Here is a 23,823-nt window from a genome sequence, read left to right as displayed (position 1 = left end):
ATGTATTATCTGTTTAACAATAGTGGAGGTATTAATTGTGTCTGGTTTTTGTTTGTTTGTTTTACAGAAGTAAACACTGAGGCTTAAAGGGTTTTGAAAACTGATACCTGATGTTGGAATTTGAACCCGGGTGCTCATGACTTCAGATTTCACTCAGTCTCTACATAATTTTGATGAAAATATTGAACTGAAGGTCATGTGGGGAGTAAACATGACAACTTCCTAGTTCACTCAGGAAATCATCTCTAAGCCAGAGTAACGAATGTGCGACAAGAATCTGAAGGAAACATCCCCAATAAACTTTATAAGAATTTAGTTGAAAAAAAGCTGTGGAATTGCTTCTTTAGCTTTACAGATGAAGAAACAGCTCTGCTTCAGTGGTGAGCTTGGCACAGGTACCACCACCAGCTCTGGGCTCTGTGTGAGAGGGCTGCTCTGCAGGGGAGGGGCAGCTGGTCCCCAAGGCCACCTGTCCTTCCCCTTCCTCCCTCCAGACAGGCAGGAATGGAGGCTAGGAGTCATGTTGATGTAGGAGGAACAATGGTACCTTCCTTTTCCTCGGAGCATTGGAGGAGATTGCTTTTTCTTTGACTCATTCGTTCATTCCTTCTGAAGAATGGTACTGGGCCAGGCGCTGGAGATAAATATGCAAGAGCGCCACATCTCTGGCCTCTCAAGAGCTGACGGTGGATGTGTGACTAACAGGTACAAAAATACCACACGGTGTGAGAAAGGCCGTCCGAGCCCATATGTTATAGCTGAGACTTGGTTTGGTTTGCTTTTTCATTTTCCCTTTCCTCTTCTTTCATAAGGTTGCCTGAGGAGTAAATGGACTCAGGCTTGGGGAATGCTCCTCCCAGTGCCTGGTAGATGCTGAGTGCCTCATTACATCAATCACAGATGGCACAGAGAGCCCAGGAACAGTCCTCAGCATTGTGATCTGCTGTCCAAGCCTGCAGTGTCTGTCCTTCTTCACTGAGTCCTCAGCCAAGAATCAGGAAGGAACTGGGAAGATTCACTGGGTGCACCTGGAGGAAGCCCCTGGCATCAGAATATTTTGAGTGCTAGGAATCGAACCCAAGTCTACATATATATGCAGGCCACACACTCTGCCACTGAGCTATCTCCTTGGCCCAGTATATACAACTTTTTTTTCTTCTTTTTTTTGCCTCCAGGGTTATCAGTGCCTGAACTACGAATCCACTGCACCTGGTGCGCATCCCCCCCCCCCATTTTATTGGGTAGTGTTGAGGGAAAATTCAGGACACGAGATCCTGGGGAGTACACTTATTTTTTCTAGGTTTACACACATGGAACTGGGATGCACGCTGTACATTTGTAGCATTTAGTTTGTTCTCACTGAATTTGCACATGTGAAGCAGAGATACGATTGGTGAAGGTGGTGAAGGGTTCCCCTTACCCTTTCCGCCCCACATGAAGGGGGAGGAGTTTACTCCATTGGGCCAATGAAAAATGAGCTCCGATGTGACGTAAGCAGTGCTATAACAGCGGATTTTGAATGACGGGATCTTTGGGTCTTGATCTTTGACCTTGGGTTCTAGCCTGGGTTTTTGGGCCCGCAGGCCCATAGGTAAAGTATCCCCTGAGCTTTCCTCTCAAGCTTAATTTTCACGGCTAATAAAAGATTTTAGAGGGAGTCGGGTGGTAGCTCAGCGGGTTAAGTGCAGGTGGTGCAAAGCGCAAGGACTGGCGTGAGCATCCCGGTTCGAGCCCCCGGCTCCCCACCTGCAGGACGTCACTTCACAGGCGGTGAAGCAGGTCTGCAGGTGTCTTTCTCTCCCCCTCTCTGTCTTCCCCTCCTCTCTCCATTTCTCTCTGTCCTATCCAACAACGATGACATCAACAACAACAACAACAACAACAATAACTACAACAATAAAACAACAAGGGCAACAAAAGGGAATAAATAGATATTTAAAAAAATATTTTAGAAATCATACACCTGAACTCGTGTCCTGTAAATTCTTTTTCGTCAGAACTACCACAGACTCAGAAGGGCCCCACTCGACCACGTGTGACCACGTGTCCCCTCCAATTGTAGGACAGAGAGAAATTGAGATGGGAGAGGGTGATAGGGAAGGAGAGAGAAAGGTATTCACCTGAAGACCTGCTTCACCACTTGTGAGCATTCCTCCTGCGGGGGGGAGCTGAGGGCTTGAACCTGGGTTCTTGCACAGGTCTTTGTGTTTAGTACTACGTTCGTTTAACAGAGTGTACCACCGCCTGGCCCCCACATACAGGATTTTTCATCTCTATGCTCTAGCCTTTTCTTCCTGGGTCAGGGTAAGAGGAGAAGTTAACAGTGGGTGGTCTACCTCTGAACAACAGGACCCTGGGTATACAGGCACATCTGCCCAATACCCAATTCTTGGTCTGTGTGTGGAGATGCAGAGTTGTGCTCCTGCACTTCCCTTACCTGGAACCTGGGCAGTAAAACTCACCACCATCCACAGGGGCAGGACTGGATAGGGCTGATGGTTTTTTCCAGGGGTCATCAGCCCTGGAGCCCTCTCCTGTCTCCTGTCTGGCCTGCAGCCCAGCAGCTGCAGACCTCAAAGAAGCTAAACTGCTGGGCAAGTTTCTCTGCAGGACTCAAAGTTCTTTGCGACTCAGTGCTTCCTCCTTGTGGACATTTGTTTCCGGCAGTGTCTCTGAAGTTGGTAGTAGTGCTAACTCAGCAGACCTGAGGTGATGGGCTTCTTTGGGCTAATTTTTGGGAGAGCCCCAGGTCAAATACTAAAGTCAGCAAAGTTAATGTGTACTTCTCTCAGTCCTCCTTCTGCTCTGTGACCTCTCTCTTCTGTAGTTGAGCCTTCCTTCCACATAGGAAATGCATTTCTCCTCCTCCTCCCTCCTTCAGGGTTATCACTGGGGTTTGGTGCTGAGAGCACAAATTCACTGCACCTGGTGGCCATTTTCTCTTCCCCCCTCTAATTTTTACTAGATAGGACAGAGAGAAATTAAGAGAGGATGGGGAGATAGAGAGGGAGAGAAAGATAAACACCTGTAGACCTGCTTCACTTCTTGTTAAGTGGGCCTCCTGTACGTGGGGAGCGTGGGCTCAAATCCTACTCCTTACTCTTGGTAATATGTGCATTTAACCAGGTGAACCTCTGCCCATCCCCCAAGAAATGTATTTCTAGCAAGAGAAAATACATGTCATTTATATATTGACATTTAAAAAAAATTATGTCTTACTCCCAGATGGATAAAGAATAGGGAAGCTTCCAATGTAGGTCGTGGGATACAGAACTCTGTTGGTGAGAATTATTTGGAATTGTACCCCTCTTATGCCACAATCTTGTCAATCATTATTAAACTACTCATAAAAAAGGGAAATTATGTCTATATATCACCCTTCAGGAAGAAATTTGGCTCTTTAGGCTCCAGCTTTGATTGTATTAAAAATGGTCTTTTTAGAGTCAGCAGCAGGAGTGTGTGTGTGTCTATGTGGGAGGCATGCTATTTTTGAGGGCCTGTATTTATTGAAATCACACCCCACTTGGCCATGATCCTTTCCTAGCTGGCCCTCTTGGACAGCCTGCCACCTGCTTGCAGGAGCCAGTGGATTCGATTCCAGGCTCTTGTCAGAAGAGGGAGGAGGCCCTCTGGGCTCCTGTGTACCATCCTCTGTGACTTTCACCTCAATAACATAACTAAACACCAAAATTGGGAAGGAGAAAAGTTCAGCCCCTCTTTCTAAAAGCTGATGGTTTAAGCCTTTAAACTCATTTTTTCATCTATTAATCAGTTTTCTTTAACTTTGACCAAATAATTGAATAATCACACACACATGCACAGATAGTTTGTTCATTTATAAATCCACAAACTTATTCTAATGTAAATTAGATAACTGTCATGTTTTGTCTGAGTAGAACCTTGACATTGACCTATATTTAATCATATTCCTGCCTCCCACCTCCCTGCCTGTTCTTTATTCTCCTCCACCTGAGCATATGGTTATCTGGATTCCTTATGGTCATATGGTCATGTGCATGGCCCAGGGTTGAGCCCCCAGAACACCAAGATAGAGTGGTAAGGCACTTCAGAGCTATCGTATCTCTCCCTCTGTTTCTGTGTCTGTCTGTCTCTTTCTCTCTGTCTCTCTCTCTCTCTCCACACACACACACACACACACGAAAAAGTCTCCCTTCCTCTTTATTTTTAATTCTTATCATGCCAGGGTGCCACCACTTTGGGCTGACTTTTTCAGAGAGGACAAGATCGATACAGAGACAGAGGAGAAGACGTCACAGCGATGAACCTTCCTCCAGTGTGGGGGCCAGGCTTTATCCAGGTGAACTATCTAGCTATTCCTCTTTATTTATTTAAAATCATTTTATTTATTTATTAATGAGAAAAATAGGAGGAAAGTGAGAATGAACCAGACATCTTTCTGGTACATGTGCTGCTGGGGATCAAACCTAGGATCCCATACTTGAGAGTCCAATGCTAATCAGTTTTGTTTCTTTCACCCATATGAATTCTTAAAACTACATTTCTAATTTAATTTTTAAATTATTTGGCATAAGTAATTTCACTGCTCTAGGCTGACTTTTTCGTGTGTGTGTGTGTGTGTGTGTGTGTGTGTGTGTGGAGAGAGAGAGAGAGAAAGAGACAGACACAGAAACAGAGGGAGAGATACCACAGCTCTGAAGTGCCTTCCCACTCTGTCTTGGTGTTCTGGGGGCTCAACCCTGGGCCATGCACATGACCACATGACTGGACAGGTGGCTGACTGGGTGAGCTATTTCACCAATTCCTACATTTTTTTTTAAAAAAAAAATCTCGGTTGGGTTTTTGTTCAATTTAAGACTATGTTGCCAAGTTTCTTCCGTATAGTCCATATGTTTGTGTAGTTTGTTGTTTTTACTGCTGTGTATATTCAACTGAGGCGTAAGGAAAAGAGGACCCAGCAACCTGCAAGCTAATGGTTCAAGATGGAAGCTTTTTTTAAGCCAAAGAGACTACCCCTTTATGCCTGGTATTTTAGAAGTGGGAACAGATGGAATGTCTTATTTCATTTACTTGTTCTAAAAAAATCAGGCAGCAGGGAGAGAGAAAAATATTGGACTCAAAAAAGATGATGCGACCAGGGGCTGGGTGGTAGTGCAGCGGGTTAAGTGCACGTGGCGCAAAGTGCAAGGCCCGGCTTAAGGATCCCGGTTCGAGCCCCCGGCTCCCCACCTGCAGGGGAGGTCGCTTCACAAGCGGTGAAGTCAGTCTGCAGGTGTCTGTCTTTCTCACCCCCTCTCTGTCTTCCCCTCCTCTTTCGATTTCTCTCTGTCCTATCCCACAACAACGACAGCAATAATAACAATAATAACAGCAACGGAAGTCGGGTGCTAGCACAGCGGATTAAGTGCACGTGGTGCTAAGCACAAGGACCAGCATAAGAATCCCAGTTAGAGTCTCCCGGCTCCCTACCTGCAGGGGGTCGCTTCACAGGTGGTGAAGCAGGTCTGCAGGTGTCTTTCTCTCTCCCAACTCTGTCTTCCCCTCCTCTCTCCATTTCTCTCTGTCCTATCCAACAATGATGACATTAATACCACCAACAAAAATAACCACAATAATGAAAAACAAGGGCAGCAAAAGGGAAAATAAAGAAATATTAAAAAATAATAATAATAATAATAATAACAGCAACAATGATAAACAACAAGGGCAGTAAAAAGGGAAAAACTAGCCTCTAGGAGCAGTGGATTTGTAGTACAGGCAGCAAGCCCCAGCAATAATCCTGGAGGCAAAAAAAAAAAATGTGATAAAAGAAAGTCTTTTATCTTTTATCACTTCCCAGACAAGCTCTGAGCATGAAACTGGCCCAGTGCTCTTCCCAAGCCCCGAGGACCACGCAGGTGTCAGAGCTATTTTATTTTGTCTTCTGTGCTATGGCATCATAGTCTCTCAGGTGATCAATGGCTGTGAGACACACTAAATAAAGTCAGCCTGGAATAACCTCCTCGAGTCTGGCACTGCCTGTGTCTGTTATGTAGTCTGTCATTACCTCACGACCTTATTGTCACCCCTGCAGTTTTGCTACAGTGTGAGCCCAGGAAGGTGGTGTGTGAGTGTGTGTGTGTGTGTGTGTGTGTGTGTGTGTGCGCTCAGATCCAGACTTCAGTGAGGGACCATAGGGGCAGAGGGCAGCTGACTGGACACTGCAGTTGTCTGGAATTGCTTTTTGGTCCAAAACTAACTGTTGTCTTGAAGGTCCAATTCTAATGGGCCTTGGTATCCTTCAGATTGCTGGGGGAGAGTATAGTGCAGTGGATATGAGTGGGCAGGAGACAAGAAGGGAGGGACCACTTTTCCTTGGAGAAGACTACGCTCTGGGACAGACTGGCCTTTGTTGCTCACTCATCTCCCCTGGTTAATTTATGCCTTTCCGTTCCATGCACAAGAGGAGAAATAATAGAAAGAGTGGCTGTGGTTGGGACCTTTGAGTCAGATATGTGTCATTTACAACCATAAACATGAGTCATTATTGGAAAGAATTTGGTAGTTTGTACAGGTGGGTATTCGGTGTGATGGCTGATTGCACAACATGGGGTTTCAAGCAGAGGGTTTAGGTCAAGGGATATCTGATCCATAGACCTATGTGGTTAAGCTTGAAGAGACTGTCCACTTGACCTCTGTCCCTTCATCGGCTACTAGTTTCCATCCTTTCCTTGTAAGTTCTGCCAGAGTTACTCTCACAGCCTGCATTTGACTTGACTTCTACACCTCCCCTGAAATGGCATTTGGGTGGACCACCAAGGACTCTCCTGCTGTCACTTTCTTTCTTGATATCCACAATGTGGTCTCAGCGGCCTTCACAACTTTAGTTCATGTTTCTCTGAGCATCAGCTGCTATCCTTAGCCTTAGGTCTCCCCCAGAGGCATGGCTGTGATGGATGGGACTTGATACAGTGTGAACGGCCTTTACCTACCTGGCAGCAACTGAGTGATGTAAAATGGACCAACCTCAGTAGCAACCCCCCTCTTTCTCCTTTCCTTCCTTCCTTTCTTTCTCTTCCTCTCTTTCTCTCTTTTATAAATTGAGTCTCAGGAAGGGACTAAGGCTTGTCTGGGTATAAAACCCTATGAAAAGTTGGTAGTCCAAACAAACAAACAAAACAAAAACAAAACACATACATATTAGTGTGCAGAGAAAAAGTTTTTCTTGTACATTATGGGTAGGCATACACACTGCCACAGCCTTTATGAAAACTGGTATAGAGATTATTTTAAAACTTAAAGTTAGGAATATCACATAACCCAAAACTACCACCTATAGGTGATTTATCTCTCAAACCGGAAAGCACTCATTTGAAAGGAGAGAAGCACCTCTGTGTTTACAACAGCATTGTTCATAATATCCAAGACTTGGAAACAACCCAAATTCCCACCCATGGATGATGACATAAGGAAATTGTGGAATATATACTCAGTGGAGTGATATTCGGACATTACAAGGGGTCTACGGCCATGCCAGCCTGAACACGCCCGATCTCGTCTGATCTCGGACATTACAAGGGAAGAATTCTTGCCTTTTTTGCAACAACATAGAGTGAAAGTGAAGTGATTGTGGTATGCAAAATGAGTCAGAAAGTGAAAAACAATTACTGGTTGTTTTCTCCCATGTGGGGGACATGAATCACCAGAGCAAGCAGTCTAATTAGCCACAGACTCCATGACAAACATATACGGCTACCACAGGGAAAGGAGAAGGTAAAAAGGAAGAGGAATTCAGTCTGGTTATGGGAAAAGCACTGAGCTTTGGTGGTAGGTACAGTGAGGGGTATATATGTCTAGAGTAGTTATGCTAGTCTAAAATTTTATATAGGATTCCAAACCAGCAGTAAATCATTAAAAGTTTATTAAGTGCTCACCATCGTTGGTGCTTCAGCGAGTCAGTTTTTTGTTTGTTTGTTTGTTTGTTTTTTTGCTGGCGGAGGACCTTGTGAGAACCCACTACCCACAACTGCAATCAAGCCAAGGCAATGAGATGAGTTACATCTTTACTTTGCTCCTCACTTCCTAGGCCACACGTGTCATTTCCCTTCTGAACCTGCTTCCCTGGTGCTTTAATTGCAAAATGGGGTGGAGTGACAAGGGCATTCACAATGACACGGCTATAGTCGGTCGATATAGTTCATGCTCATTATTGACTTTACTCTGCATGGTCTCAGAGGAAACACATTATTGACCCCACTTTATGGACCAATGACAAAAGTGGACCTTGCGTACTCACAGTGGTGCTGAGTGGCCTCGCTGGCCCCACTTTTATGCTCTATTTTTAGGGACAGAGAAAGAGGGGAGACCCCAAGCACTACCCCACTCTCCATGGAATTCCCTTCGGGCTGTCCTCGGTGTCAGGGAGCAAACCCAGGACCTCACACACAGTAAGACAGACACCCACCCTACTTGTTGAGCCATCTCCTGAGTCCCACCATTAAGTTACTGTTATTATTTTCTCCAGCTAGAAGGAGATTGCCAGAGATGGGCAGGGGAGTCATTATAGCAGTGTGGTGGGGGCTGAAATTTAGAACTAAGTAATTCTGGGGACCAGGTAGTGGTGTACTGGGTTAAGGGGGCGTAGTATGAAGTGCAAGGACCTAAACAAAGATACCAGTTCGAGCCCTGGCTCCCCACCTGTAGTCGCTTCATAAGTGGTGAAGCAGGTCTGCAAGTGTCTATTTTTCTTTTTCCCTCTCTATCTTCCCCTCTGCTCTCAATTTCTCTCTGTACTATCCAATAAAATGGAAAAAAGATGGCCACCAGAAGCATTGGATTCGTAGTGCAGGCACTGCGGGCCAGCAATAACTCTGGAGGCAAAAAGAAAAAAAAAAAAAGAACTAAGTATTTTTTAAGAGGCTGTCCGTCACCCTTTTCTCCATTGTTTTGCAGTGCTGCTTTCCATACAAGGCATGCATGCTATCACCAGGGGTAAGATGTCACCACAGGGCACAGCCCGAGCATTCTCGGTACGTGTTGAATATCTGACCTGAATCTGACCTGAGTTCTGCACTGGGCTACAGAGACAGATTCTGGGCATCTTTGTTTATCATGAAAGTGCTGGTGCTTGTTCTTCTCTCTTCTCTCCAGAGAAGGAGAAGCATGATCATCAGTCATTGTTTATTCCCCAGGTCCCACCCTGGCCAGACACAACAGGATGTTCTTTAGCTACCTTTTCATTTGGTTTCTGTTTTTGGCTGAAGCCAGACAAGGATGATCTTCCTCCTCTGCAAGCTTCTGCTTCTGCCTCTTAAAACAAAACAGAACAAAACAAAAAACAAACAACAACAAAAAATAATAATCCTCAATTAAAATGAAAAAAAAAAGCCTGTTTAGAGCATGCTTTTCTTAGGAACTTGGAGGTAGAAGGATATGAAGATATCATCAGCTGGTCTAAGCACAATGGTCATACCAAAAAAAAAAAAAAAGAAAGAAAGAAAAGAAAGGAGCATTAATCATCATTTTAGAAAAAGGATAGATGTTGTGTATAACCAGAGAAGCATCAATATACGCGGATATCTTCGCCCACCCTGTCCAACGCTTGACGTCTCGTCACCCAATCTGGTCCCCTACACCTACACTGAACTTCTCTGTTCCAGTCTCTTGGAAACAGAGCTGGCAGTCAGCTGAGGTAAAGAACAAACACCTCATCACAGACCCCTGCAAGCGTCAACCCGGCTTTGACCTAGCACGTTATGATTGGGCCCTCCTCAATCGCTATCGAACAGGCCATGGCCGGTGCGCCGCTATGTTCCATCACTGGGGGCCAGAGACGACCCGAACTGCCCCTGCGGCTCCAGACAGACTATGACCCACATAGTCAACGACTGCCACCTCTCCAGATTCAAAGGAGGTCTTGAAACTTGACATCAGGCTCAACCTGACGCTGTTGACTGGCTACAGAAGAAGGGCAAACGCTAGAAGAAGAAGCATCATTATCAGAATATCAGCAGCAAGCTGGTGGCATTTTGTGTCCTTTGAATTTTCTCAGTCATATGGATATTGTGAAATTTCTACAGTGAGCGTGTATTACATTTAAATCAGGAACAAAACAGACAAAATACCCCAGAAACAAACAGCTAACCCCCCCTGCCCCCCTCCCCACAGACTTAACCTGGGTGGGCAAGCACACAGGTATATTTTTTAACATAATTCTTCACTTATAGGTCACATAAACTCTGTTAGTTAATATTACATTGGGGGAGGGAGTTGCAGAGTCTTATTTAAATATAGTTTATCTGGGAGCTGTTTAACTGAAGCAGGGATCCTTGGGAGACTGGTTCTCTCCAACACCTGCAGAGAGCCAGTTGGTTAAGACTTAGTGTGAAGGGACCAGGCGGTGATGCACCTGGTTGAGCGCACATGTTACAGTGTGCAACGACCCAGGGTCGAGCCCCCGGTCCCCACCTACAGGGGGAAAGCTTCACGAGTGGTGAAGCAGGGCTGCAGGTGTCTCTCTGTCTCTCTCCCTCTCTATCTCCCCCTTCCTTCTCTATTTCTGGCTGTCTCTATCCAATAAGTAAATAAAGGTAATTAAAAAAAAAAAAGACTTAGAGTGAAGGCGAGAAGGCTCCAAGTCTCACTGAATCCCCCTTCCTTCTTCCTTCCTTCCTTCCTTCCTTCCTTCCTTCCTTCCTTCCTTTTTTGTCTTGTTTTGTTTGTTAAAGTAACTAATTTGTTGTTATGTATTACATGAGAGAGCTTTACATGAGACAGAGAGAGAGACAGCCAGAGTACTACTCTGGTACACGTGGCACCGGGGACTGAACAAGGAACCCTGTGCTTGCAAGAACCAGTTGAGCTGTTTCCCTGGTCACTTGTTAACCTCCTTCTCTGGTCAAGGTACATGGGCCCCAGAGAATGCAGGCTTGAGCTAGTCCAGCATCAATTCCTTCTAACTTCTTGCGTTGTTCTCCCCTAATTCCCTCTGTCCCTTTTCTTTTTTTTCTTCCTCCTTTAAATTCACCAATATGCTAAACTTGAAGGATAAAACAATGACACTTCTCTCTTAATGTGGTTTTTCCTATTTACTTATTTTTTTTCAGGATTTGTCCCTCAAGAATGACCTTTTATTCTGGCAGAGGAGGGGAGAAGGAGGTGATGGAGGGGTGTGGAGAGAGGGCTTGGTTGCCTGGTAGCCCCCTGGGTGGGGTCCTGTGTCTGCTGTGGTGAAGCGAAGGAAGAGAAGCTTCCTGGTTGCAGCGCATTGCACGAGAGCTGACATCACCGGCAGTGCTAAACCACCAACGGGAGATTTCACTTGTGCTTGGTGTGCTGAGGGGCAGGAGTGCCGACAGCTTCAGTGGCACACTTGGCACGGCTGACCAGTAAGATGGAAATATTTTCTGACTTTCAGGGAGAAGGTGACAGAACTATTCTGGGATCTGGCTCTGCTGGGGCTTTTCTATCACTCCAGAATGTCTCAGACCAGGATGGAGAATGTGGGACACCAGTGCCCACCACTCACTCCTTTCTCTTGTCTGCTCTGTGATGGCATGCTAGCCAGGGAGCAGGGGATCAGACTACAGCCCTGCTCAGCTCACTGTTCCAAGCACACACCTGTGCACTGGAGGGTTCAGAGTCAGCTCCCCCCAGCCCCCGAAAAGTGCAATCACTTTCAGATGATTGCACTTTCAGATGCTAAGCTTCAGCCTCCTGCAAGTGGTTTCAGGTTGAGACACTGGGAGCTCTCCCTTTCTCCTCCCCTTTTCTCATCTCCCCTCTCTCTCCCCTGCCCTATCTCCTCTGTCCACCAGGGGGTGTGTGCTCCCACCCAGGCCCGTGGAAGGCAGGTGCAGCTTCCGTGGGCTAGATCCCTGAATACTGTTTCCTCTGCCACCAGTAATCCTGGCATTTCAGGTCTCGAAAGTGCAGATGGATTGAGCCATTAATTCTCAGCCTTCCTTCCAGGATATTGGCCCAAGTTGGGACACAAAGCAGGCTTGAAAGTGGGCTTCTGGGGGTTGGGCGGTAGTGCAGTGGGGGTTAAGCACACATGGCGCTAATCGCAAGGACCAGTGTAAGGAATCTGGTTCAAGTCCCCCGGCTCCCCACCTGCAGGGGAGTCACTTCACAGGCGGTGAAACAGGTCTGCAGGTGTCTTTCTCTGCCCCTCTCTCTCTTCCCCTCCTCTCTCCATTTCTCTCTGTCCTATCCAATGACAATGACATCAATAACAACAGTAATAAAAAAAAATAACCACAACAACGATAAAAATAAATAAATAATAAAAAAAAGAAAGTGGACTTCTGGCTTCCTGGATCCACAGCCTGGGGTTTTCAGGACCTTTAGGAGTCTGTCCCAGGGCTCTTTCACCCAATTTCCCCTGCAGACAGAAGTCTCCACCTGGCTGACCTGGCTTTGCCCTGCCCGTCAGTGATCTCAGGCTTCTGACCCTGGATTGCTGGACTCCAGGTCCCTTGTAAAACTTGCCCACTAGGAGGTGGTAGGAGAGATGGATAGTTTGGGCATGGGGGGGTGGGGTGAACTGCCCAGTGTCACTTTGAACTTTCAGAGGAATTGGAAATCCAAACATGGACTTAGAAGAAAGAAGTTTCAGGGAGTCGGGTGGTAGAGCAGCGGATTAAATGCACATGGCACAAAGCGCAAGGACCAGCATAAGGATCCCGGCTCCCCACCTGCAGGGAGGTCGCATCACAAGCAGTGAAGCAGGTCTGCAGGTGTCTCTTTATTTCCCCTTCTCTGTCTTCCCCTTCTCTCTCCACTTTTCTCTGTCCTATCCAATAATGAATGACATCAATAACAACAACAACAATAACTCTAACAATAAAACAAAGGCAACAAAAGGGAATAAATAAATATTAAAAAAAAGAAAGAAAGAAAGGAGTTTCAGAGAGTGGTGGTCCTCCTAGGAAGATCCAGGAAGGGAGGTTGGCGATATAACTTGGGAATAACAGACTTTCCAGCACATGTTCACAGTCTGGTGATGTCAGTCTCCAGTCCTCTTTGAACAGCTTACAACACTCAGAGTCAAAACTTCTCATGACAGCTATTTTGAATTATTATTATTACTTTTTTGTGGAGTTGGGGCCTCACGCATATATAATTTCACTGCTTCTTGGCCAACTTTTTCATCACACACACACAGAGACACACACAGAGTCAAAACTTCTCATAACAGCTATTTTGCCTTATTATTATTACTCTTTGTAGAGTTGGGGCCTCACGCATATATAATCTCACTGCTTCTTGACCAACTTTTTCACACACACACACACACACACACACACACACACACACACACACACACACACACACACCAGTGAGAGGTGAGAGGCAACACAGCTCTGGAGCTTCCTCCAGTGCTATGGTGCTTCCCATAAGGTACTAAGTCTTGACCTCGACTCGCAAACATGTCAAGGCATGAAGCTTACCTGGTGAACTATCATTCTAGTCCCTGTTTTGGGAATTACTTGTCAAATGCACTACAGACTTCTGTGGCTTCAGTTTGTTGGAGGGTTCTTTTTTTAAAAAAAAAGATTTAAAAAATAATTATTTACTCCCTTTTGTTGCCTTTGTTGTTTTATTGTTGTAGTTATTATTGTTGTCGTCGTCATTGTTGGATAGGACAGAGAGAAAGGGAGAGAGGAGGGGAAGACAGAGAGGGGGAGAGAAAGACAGACACCTGCAGACCTGCTTCATCGCCTGTGAAGCGACTCCCCTGCAAGTGGGGAGCCCCCGGCTCCAACCAGGATCCTTACGCCGGTCCTTGCGCTTTGCACCACATGTGCTTAACCCACTGCGCTACCGCCCGACCCCCCAATTAAAAAAATTTTTTTAATGCTTTGGTGCTGTCCTTTGTTCCTGAATTCTCAGTTTTCTTGGAAGTCTGATTACTGATTTGAAATTATGACACTGCCTCCAATCTTTACTTTCGGCAGGGATGTTTCTCATTGCTTCACTTGTTTTCGTTTCTTTTTTTTTCTCCAGGCTTATCGGGGCTCAGTATCGGCCCTATGAATCCACTGCTCTTGGTGGCCGTCCCCCACCTCCTCTACCTCCCCCACCCCATTTTTTATTGGATAGGACAGAGAGAAATGGAGAGAGGAGGGGGAGATTGAGAGGGAGAGAGAAAGACAGACACCTGCAGACCTGCTTCACTGTTTGTGAAGCATCCCCCCCTGCAGGTAGGGAGCCCGGGGCTGGAACTGGGATCTCCACATGGGTTTTTGCGCTTTGTACTATGTGCGCTTAATTGAGTGCACCACCACCTGGCCCCTAATTGCTTCGCTTTATATGTGAACTTCCCCCAGCGCTGTACAGATGTGCTCGATCTATGCTATCGAGGCCTCGTCTACATGGCAGAATTTCTTTGTATCCTAAATTGGTGATTAGAAACCTTTTTTTTCTTTTCCTGAAGGTGGCGCCACAGCTCAAGGTTGTGGTTCTTTCTTTGTGCACAGAGCCTGGCCTGTCTTCTGAGCAGCTCCCTCCTGATATAGAAGGCTTGATCAAGAGCAGTCAGGGGGAGGTGCAGGTGTGACATTTGGGGCATTGGCCACAGTCCACAGCAGGGGGAGGGGTGTCTTGGGGTGAGGTTATCCTAGTGACCTGTGGGCTTTTAAAAAATATTTTAATCACTTGAATGGGGAAGGGGGAATAATTTCCAAGACAGCTGTCATGTATGTGCAGTTTCTTATGTCCTCATGATAGGCGTCTACTAACTGACATTCTCCTGCACCATGTACCTTCTCACTCCCCACCACCCCCAACTCCCTCCTCTGCTTTAGCATCCTTGGCTTTTCTGCAGGAGACAACAGCTAGTCTAGGTCATCGGTCAAATGCTGCCACTAGTACATTTGTAACATTTCTCAGTTTCCCAGACAACAATCTAACCCCTGCCCCAGGTTCTTCTCTGCCATCATGTTCCAGTATATGAACCCTCACCCCCCGACCCCCTGTCCTTTATTTTGCTGCAATACGCCAACTCCAGTCCAAGCTCTGCTCTGTGTTTCCCCTTCTGTTCCTACTTCTCAACTTCTGCCCATGAGTGGGATCATCCCATTTTCACCCTTCTCTTTCTGGCTCATCTCACTTAACATGTTACCTTCCAGCTCCAGCCAAGATGAGGTGAAGAAGATGAATTCACCATTTAAAAATATCCCATCGTGTTTATAGACCTCAAAAAAAATTTTTTAAACACATCCTTGGAGAAGGGATCTAGGATTTATCTGAGCACTATTTCTAAGCCGTCTTCTCAGACTACATGGGCTTTTTTTTTTTTTTTTTTGTATCTGCATCCTTCCACTGATCTTTATTTTTTTCAGTTTTTTTCCCTTTATTGCGGGATTAATGCTTTACATTTGACAGTAAATTCAATAGTGTTTATATGTATAACATTTCTGTTTTCCACATAACAATACAACCCCCACTAGGTCCTCTGTCGTCCTTTTCCAGGACCTGTATTCTCCCCCACCCCCATCTACCCCAGAGTCTTTTACTCTTTTACTTTTGGGGCAATACACCGACTCCAGTCCAGGTTCTGCTTTCTTCCACTGCTCTTAATGCACTCATTTTCCACTTTCAATATCAGATAGAGAGATACAGAAAGAAGGAAAGAGAAACAGTGAGGCACCGAAGTACTGCTCCATAGCTGACAAAGTTTCTCCTGTACTTGGTCCTCCTGTGTGTGGGTGTTAAACTCTTGTCTTTGCACATGGTAGAGTGTATGCTCTCCTGAGTGAGCTTTCTCCCAGCCTACATTTTTTTAAAAAAGGTTTTTAATTTATTTATGTATTCCCTTTTGTTGCCCTTGTTGTTTTATTGTTGTAGTTATTATTGTTGTTGTTATTGATGTCTTTGTTATTAGATAGGACAGAGAGAAATGGAGAGAGGAGGGGAAGACAGAGGGGGAGAGAAAGACAGACAGCTGCAGACCTGCTTCACCACCTGTGAAGCAACCCCCCAGCAGGTGGGGAGTCGGGAGCTCAAACCGCAATCCTTATACCAATCCTTGTGCTTTGCGCCACCTGCGTTTAACCCACTGCACTACCACCCGACTCCCCAGCCTACATCTTTTTTCTATATTTTTAGGGAGGGAAAGAGAAAAGGAGGGATGGATGGAGGGAGAGAGAGAGAGAGAAGAGGAGAGGAGAAGAGAGGAGAGGAGAGGAGGGGAGGGGAGAGGAGAGAGAGAGGGGGAGGGAGAGAGAGGCACTGCTTTATGGTTCATGGAGTGCCATCAATTTTTATCATTGGTGCTGTCCATGGTGGTCCCACATAGTACCAAGTATGGACAGAGGTCTCAGGCATGGAGGATGTGCATCCTATGCTGAGCCACCTCTAATGCACTGAAGATCCAGTTACTAACTCAGCATTTGCAAAACTAGGGAAGCAGGCACTCATGCATGTAGCTCCCGTCTCCCTGCTCAGACGGTCTCAAATGCACTCAAACTTCAGTTTTTAAAAAATTATTAAATTGTGTTTGCCTGGAGTTCTAGGATTTCTTCTGGGATGTCTGGGCTTCTATGAAGGCTCTTCTGCACATGGGTGTTTATAGATTTTTCTTGACAGTATCTGAAAGGCTGGGTGGAGTCTATTCACTGCCTCCTGGTGATTCGGCAGTGTGTCTATCCTGGCCTATCTGCCTTCTCCCTAAAGTGTATCAAGCTCCTCTCCTCTCTGGCCAGGGTGCTGGAACCTCCAGTCCACAGAAGCACTTCTGTTTGGGATGGATGGTGATTTTTAGTGGCTATAGTGGAGGGCAAAAACAAAACAAAACAACAACAACAAAATAAACAGGTTATATTTTGCAACCAGGGTGTCCCTAATCATTTCTTTGTAGCTGTGAGTACAATGCGCTACAGTTTACTTATCCTTCACCAAGTTGTTTACTTATGTTCCACAGCCCCTAGAATGCTGCTGCTCAAGAGTCCCTGTGATCACTCCAGGGGAGATAGCCCAGCCCTGCCCCACACCCACAGCCAAGTCCATGGCAGGCTGATGTCCTGTGCTGGTGAGGTTTCCAAGCTTAAGAGTTAGGAGACAGTCACACTTCTGTGTTCTAGCACTTGCTTGTCAAACAAACATTCTCTGTTTTTCTTCTCAGTTTCTTTCTTTGGAAAAAAAAAAAGGAGGGGAACACAATAACTCACAGTGCCAGAGCCTGGGACTTGAGGACCCATGTTTGATCCCTGGTACTTCCATATGCCAGAGCTTAGCAGTGCTCTGGTCTCTCTTCCTCTCTCTCAGAAATAAATAAATAAAAGGCAGCAGACTAAGCAACGACTGGGGTTGGGAATGGAAGGCATTATGACGAAAGAGAAACTTAGCAGCAGGAGTAAGAGTAGGGAATCCTTGCTGTCTGTGGGGCAGGCCCAGATGGACAAGCTACAGGAGAGAGAAATAAACTCAGCAGGCAGAACCACGAACCTGTTTGCAGTGCCTTCCTTTTCTCTCTTTAAGTGCCCTGGGCAGAAATGTTGATGGAGAAATGAATAAAAGTCACAAGAATTGGGTGGCCGGGCAGTGGCACACTTAGTTGAGTGCACATGTTATCATGTTATCGGTTCAAATCCCCCTTCCCCACTTGCAGGGGGGACACTTCAGGAGCAGTGAAGCAGGTTTGCAGGTGTCTCTTTTTCTCTTTACCTCTCTATCTTTGCCTCCCCTCTCAATTTCTCTCTGTCCTATCAAATAAAATAGAAAAAAAAGAAAAAAATGGTTGCTGGGAGAAGTGGATCCATAGTGCTGGCACTGAACCCCAGAGATAATCCTATGGGGAAAAAAAAAGTCACAAGAATCAGCTAACAACTGAAATGGCTGAGCCTCTTCATTGATCCCTGCAGCTGTGTGCTTATTATGCTTAGTAGCAGAGCTGACAAAGTTATATGTATGTGGGGGAACCTCCAGAAAAGATAGCCCAGCATGCCAGGTTTGCACCGGCCACTGGGTTGTACAAATCATGGCCTAATTACTCTGCCTGGCCAGCAAAGACCTGTAACTTCTCAAACACTGATGGTTATCCGTGGAGGCAAAGGTCTGGATGCCAAAGTGTCTGGCCACAGTCAATTTGAGACCCGATGTGAACGAGACGGTGCATACTTTGCTAACTACCGCAGCTGTAAATCTGCCGAGATTCCTTCCCCATTGACATTTAACAGAAGACTTCTGGCTTGACCTCCTCCATATCAGTGACACTGCCCTGTGCGAATTTCCCTGCTCATTTGGTTCCCCTTATCAAACTGATCTGCCTTCTGCTGATATAAGCTGTCTTAAAAGTTCTTTGATTGGGAGTCGGGCTGTAGTGCAGCGGGTTAAGCGCAGGTGGCGCTAAGCTCAAGGACAGGCGTCAGGATTCCGGTTCGAGCCCCCCGGCTCCCCACCTGCAGGGGAGTCCCTTCACAGGCGGTGAAGCAAGCCTGCAGGTATCTGTCTTTCTCTCCCCCTCTCTGTCTTCCGCTCCTCTCTCCATTTCTCTCTGTCCTATCCAACAACAACGACATCAATAGTAACTACAACAATAAAACAAGGGCAACAAAAGGGAATAAATAAATAAAATAAAATAAAATAAAAAGTTCTTTGATTTATCTTGACACTAACTAATGAAAGACAAGGACCTGAAGAATGGGCGTTTACTACTTTCCATCCATCTTGAGGGCAATAGGTTGGTGTGAGCTACACCAGGCCTCTTAAAACCTGGCCAGTCTTAAGTAATGAGTCATTGTTCCTGCATCAGAGACCGCAAGTCATCCCACAGTACTATACCCTGAGGATATTGATTCTGACTTCCTTCACCTGCAAATAACATAACAGGAAAGAAGTTTCATTTTGAAAAATTAAATAACAGAGCATTTTATAGTTTGCAAAGAACTTTCCATTCATTAACTCATCTTATCCTCACGACAACTCTGGAGTATAGCAGGGTAGAGTCCTTTATACAAAAATGGGTAGGTCCCATTTTTTGACCTCTTCTTGTGGATGAGAACGCTGAGGATCAGAGGTTATTTGATCCAGGTCATACTGGAAGCAAATGGCAGAGCTGAGACTGTTAGGGTTTTGTAACATGTGCTTTATTATTATTATTATCTTTATTTATTAGATAGAGACAGCCAGAAATCAGGAGGATAGGGGAGATAGAGAGGGAGAAAGAGAAAGAGAGACACCTGCAGCACTGCTTCACCGCTGGTAACATTTTTCTTCCTGCAGTTGGGGGCTGGGGGATCAAATCTGGGTTCTTGAGCATTGTAACATGTGCGCTCAACCAGGTGCACCACCACCCGGCCCCGAATGTTGGACTTTTGACTCCCGATCCGATGCTCTTCTCAGTGCCTGAGCTCAGAGTCAGTTGAAGGCAATGAAAGGACCCATGGAAGCTGTGGGGTCATGCACAGAGAAGGGGATGTCTTCACAAGTTATGGGCAAGAAACACTTGAGTTCAGGCTGGGCTTGCTGGGTGTTCTCATTTAGTGGCTATGCCCATGCTTCAAGGTCAGCTTGAGAATGCCATTTTGCGTTTCATCTCAGCAAATTCTTAGCTCATCTGAGTTCCGGATCCTGTGCCAGAGATAAAAACACAAGTTTTAACCTCAGAACTAGATGAGCTTATTTTATTGTTAGAACTGATGGGAGTGCTTTACCATATCCACATTCCCCACAAGACTGACTCATAAGCCAGGTTTCTAAAATATTGATTTGCAATGAGAACTATTCCGGGCATGATAACTGAACATTCGTTCAGGTGGGAAGTTCTGTTCAGGTGATCAAATGGGCAGTTTGAACGTTGTCTGATGGAAACAAAATTAGTTCTCAAGAGTGGGAGCCATTAAAGGTCACCTCCGTCATGCTCATCCTATCTACTGTGTTTTTAAATTCTGTGTTATGCTTATTTCAGTAGTAGGCTTCAATATATATATATATATATTGCTGGAGAGAAACTAATACATTTTGTTTCCAACTGCTCTGCAATCTCTAGCCTCACAGCTTAGAGAGAGTATCTGGAGAAGGGGTGCGGCAAATGTGGTCTCTGGATTTGGGTGGTGAGCATTTGACTGTGCCCACTGAGTATAACTCATGCAGACTCTTATGAACGTCTGCTTCTTTTGTCAGTGGGGCTGAGGGTATTCCCTAGAGTGCTTTTGACCACAAACTGTGTATGAGGGTCACCCCAGCATGGACAGTGACAGGAGCTAGTCTGAAATGTTAATGGGGAGAGAATTGGTGGCGTGCAGGAGCTGGGAATGATGGGAAAGGCCCCATCAGTCAAGGGGAATGACCTCTAGCTTTCCACATGTATCTCAGGGCTTTGTTCAGCTGGAAAAGCAGCTGCGGAGATGCTGAGCAATTCCACCTCACGTGAAATAAACGTTCAAGAAAGGGTGGTCGTTTGGGTGGAAAAGATTAAAGTAGAGGTAGAGGAGAAGATAAAAAGCAAAGAAATGAAGGCCACAGAGGGCTGTGTGTGGTGCTCACAACCACAGACTGAGGTCAAGGAATAATGCGGTGCTATGCTTCCAAGGCCCTGTATATGCAATGATCCCGTAAATACAGTTCCAGTTCCTGTGTGTGCAGTGAAATGGGCAGTGTCACAGGGTAAATCTTAAGCTTGAATAAGAGCATGTGTAAAATCCAGGTCAATCAACCCACAAGGGCTCAGTCAACATGGCTGGCCTTGCTGCTCCTTCACCTTTACCTTCTTTTTCTCCTCCTCCTTCTCCTTCTCTTTCTCCATCTCTTCCTCCCTTTTGCCTGTAGGGTTATCTCTGGGGCTCAGTGCCAGCACTATGAATCCACTCCTCCTGGTGGTCATTTTTCCCCTCCCCCCTTTTATTTGATGGGACAGAGAAAAATTGAGAGAGGAGTGGAAGAGAGAAAGACAGACACCTGCAGACATGCTCCACTGCTAGTGAAGCATCACCGCCTGCAGGTGGGGAGCCAGGACTCAAACCCAGACCCTTGGGCTTGTCCTTGTACTTAGTACCATGTGTGCCTAACCGTGTGTGCCACTGCCTGCCCCTGGCTTTGCTTCCCTAGCATTATGTGTCTCTAACCTGGCTGCTTTCTGATGATCTGTCAGGAGACAATCCAATTTCACAAAACCAGTGAGACAGCATGGCATGAATAATGAGTTGTGGGTCCCTCTCTTGGGTGTTGATCTCTTTGTTATTTGTTTTATGAAGCAGGAGTTAAAAAAAATAGAACTTGATAGCCATGAGGTGAATCCCTCCACTTTATAGGTGAGGACATGGTGGCCTGAGCTTTTGATTTCAGTAATGTCACAGGCTGGGAAATGGTGTCTCGCTGGGCTTTATCTTTGGGGGTGGGGTGGAGGAAAAGGTACATTAGTTTTTCTTTATTTTCTCCTTCTTTCTTTCTTTCTTTCTTCCTCTCTTTCTTTCTTTCCTTCTTTATTTTTACTGGAGCACTGCTCAACTCTGGTTTATGGTGGTGTGGGGGACTGAACCAGTGACTTTGGAGCCTCAGGCATGAGAGGTTCTGCATAAACATTATGCTATCTACACCCCCATTAGATTTTCTATTCTAAATTTATGTTAACCTATTTTAAATATATATTAACATCTTTTTTATGCTACTACCTTATCTGGGGAATAAATATATGAAATCACTAGAGTTTGAGATGATATTAAAGATCTCCTATCTAGGAAGAAAGATAGCAGTAGGAGTGGTCATAATATATGTATCTATATTAGACTAAATGTTTTATTTTTTCTGAATATTATGATCTTTTGAACAGAGAGCATCTCATTAGTATTGATTTACCTATTTCTTGTTTTCTCCCTGCTTTTTAAAGAATTGTGGCAAGGTATGAATAGCACAAACTTATCATTTTAGTCATTTTCAAAATGCAGTTGAGCAGCTTTAAGTCTAGTTCCATTTTTGTGCTGGCGTAAACACCATTCTCCTTGTGGTTTTAAATAGCGTTCCCCATGGTTAATGACTCCGCACACCTTTTCTTTTGCTTAGTAGCTATTCCTAGATCTTTGTTAGCCAAGTGTCCATTTATACCTCTGGCCTACTTTAAAAATTGAGTTGCTTCAGGTTTTCCTCAGCAATTCATAATAATTCTGTATGTATTCCAGATGTTCACTAGCTACACATTGCATATTTCCCACGTGTTGCCTCGTCTCTTTATTTCCTCAGTGATGGCTCTTGAGGAACAGAAAGCTTTAATTTTGGTGAAATCCAATCTGTAATGTATAGTGAGACATTTTGTCTCTTAAGAAAATAATTGCCTGCCACAGAATTAAGCCCCACACCGATGGACATGTAATCTTTGATAAAGGGGCCCAGACTATTGAATGGGGAAAGCAGAGTCTCTTCAACAAATGGTGTTGGAAAAAATGGGTTGAAACATGCAGAAGAATGAAACTGAACCACTCTATTTTACTAAATACAAAAGTAAATTCCAAGTGGATCAAGGACTTGAATGTTAGACCAGAAGCTATCAGATACTTAGAGGAAAATATTGGCAGAACCTTTACCACATAAATTTTTAAAGACATCTTCAATGAAATGAATCCAATTACAACGAAAACTAAGGTAAGTATAAACCTATGGGACTACATCAAATTAAAAAGCTTCTGCACAGCAAAAGAAACCGCTACCCAAAACAAAAGACCCCTCACAGAATGGGAGAAGATCTTTACATGCCATATATCAGACAAGAATTTAATAACCAAAATATATAATGAGCTTGCCAAACTCAACAATAAGAAAACAAATAACCCCATCCAAAAATGGGGGGAGGACTTGGACAGAATATTCACCACAGAAGAGATCCAAAAGGCCGAGAAACACATGAAAAAATGCTCCAAGTCTCTGACTGTCAGAGAAATGCAAATAAAGACAACAATGAGATACCACTTCACTCCTGTGAGAATGTCATACATCAGAAAAGGTAACAGTAACAAATGATGGAGAGGTTGTGGGGTCAAAGGAACCCTCCTGCACTGCTGGTGGGAATGTCAATTGGTCCAACCTCTGTGGAGAACAGTCTGGAGAACTCTCAGAAGGTTAGAAATGGACCTACCCTATGACCCTGCAATTCCTCTCCTGGGGAAATATCCTAAGGAACCCAACACATCCATCCAAAAAGTTCTGTGTACAAATATGTTCTTAGCAGCACAATTTGTAATAGCCAAAACCTGGAAGCAACCCAGATGTCCAACAACAGATGAGTGGCTGAGCAAGTTGTGGTCTATATACACAATGGAATACTACTTTGCTATTAAAAATGGTGACTTTACCATTTTCAGCCAATCTTGGATGGACCTTGAAAAATTCATGTTGAGTGAAATAAGTCAGAAACAGAAGGATGAATATGGGATGATCTCACTCTCAGACAGAAGTTGAAAAACAAGATCAGAAGAGAAAACACAAGTAGAACCTGAATTGGAATTGGCGTATTGCACCAAAGTAAAAGACTCTGGGGTGGGTGTGGGTGGGTGGGGAGAATACAGGTCCAAGGATGATAGAGGATCTAGTGGGGGTTGTATTGTTATATAGAAAACTAGGAAATGCTATGTATGTACAAACTATTGTATTTACTGTCAAATGTATAACATTAATTCCGCAATAAAGAAATTAAAAAAAATGAATAAAAGATTCTGGGGTGGGTGGGGAGAATATAGATCCAAAAAGGATGACAGAGGACCTAGTGGGGGTTGTATTGTTATGTAGAAAACTGGGACATGTTATGCATGTACAAACTATTGTATTTACTGTCAAATATAAAACATTAATTCCCCAATAAAGAAATAAAAAAAAAAAAGAAAATGACTGCCTACTTTTAGGTTACAAAGATGATCACTTGCAGGGCCGGGTGGT

The 23,823-nt window shown here is 44.9% G+C and overlaps 1 protein-coding gene across 2 annotated transcripts in view; it reads right to left on the bottom strand.

The window, feature by feature from the left end:
* Positions 1-19,027: 19,027 nt before the first annotated feature.
* LOC132541831 (CMRF35-like molecule 5) overlaps positions 19,028-23,823 on the bottom strand; it is a 32,294-nt gene continuing 27,498 nt past the window's right edge. For both annotated transcript variants that reach the window (XM_060202696.1, XM_060202700.1), the window contains exon 5: positions 19,028-19,533. In XM_060202696.1, the coding sequence (XP_060058679.1) occupies positions 19,516-19,533 (18 nt within the window). In that variant the 3' untranslated portion in view covers positions 19,028-19,515. The remainder of the gene's footprint in view (positions 19,534-23,823) is intronic.

The sequence above is a fragment of the Erinaceus europaeus genome, chromosome 12, assembly GCF_950295315.1.
Source record: "Erinaceus europaeus chromosome 12, mEriEur2.1, whole genome shotgun sequence".
NCBI classification, from domain to species: domain Eukaryota; kingdom Metazoa; phylum Chordata; class Mammalia; order Eulipotyphla; family Erinaceidae; genus Erinaceus; species Erinaceus europaeus.
This window is presented reverse-complemented; position numbering and strand designations above follow the sequence as displayed.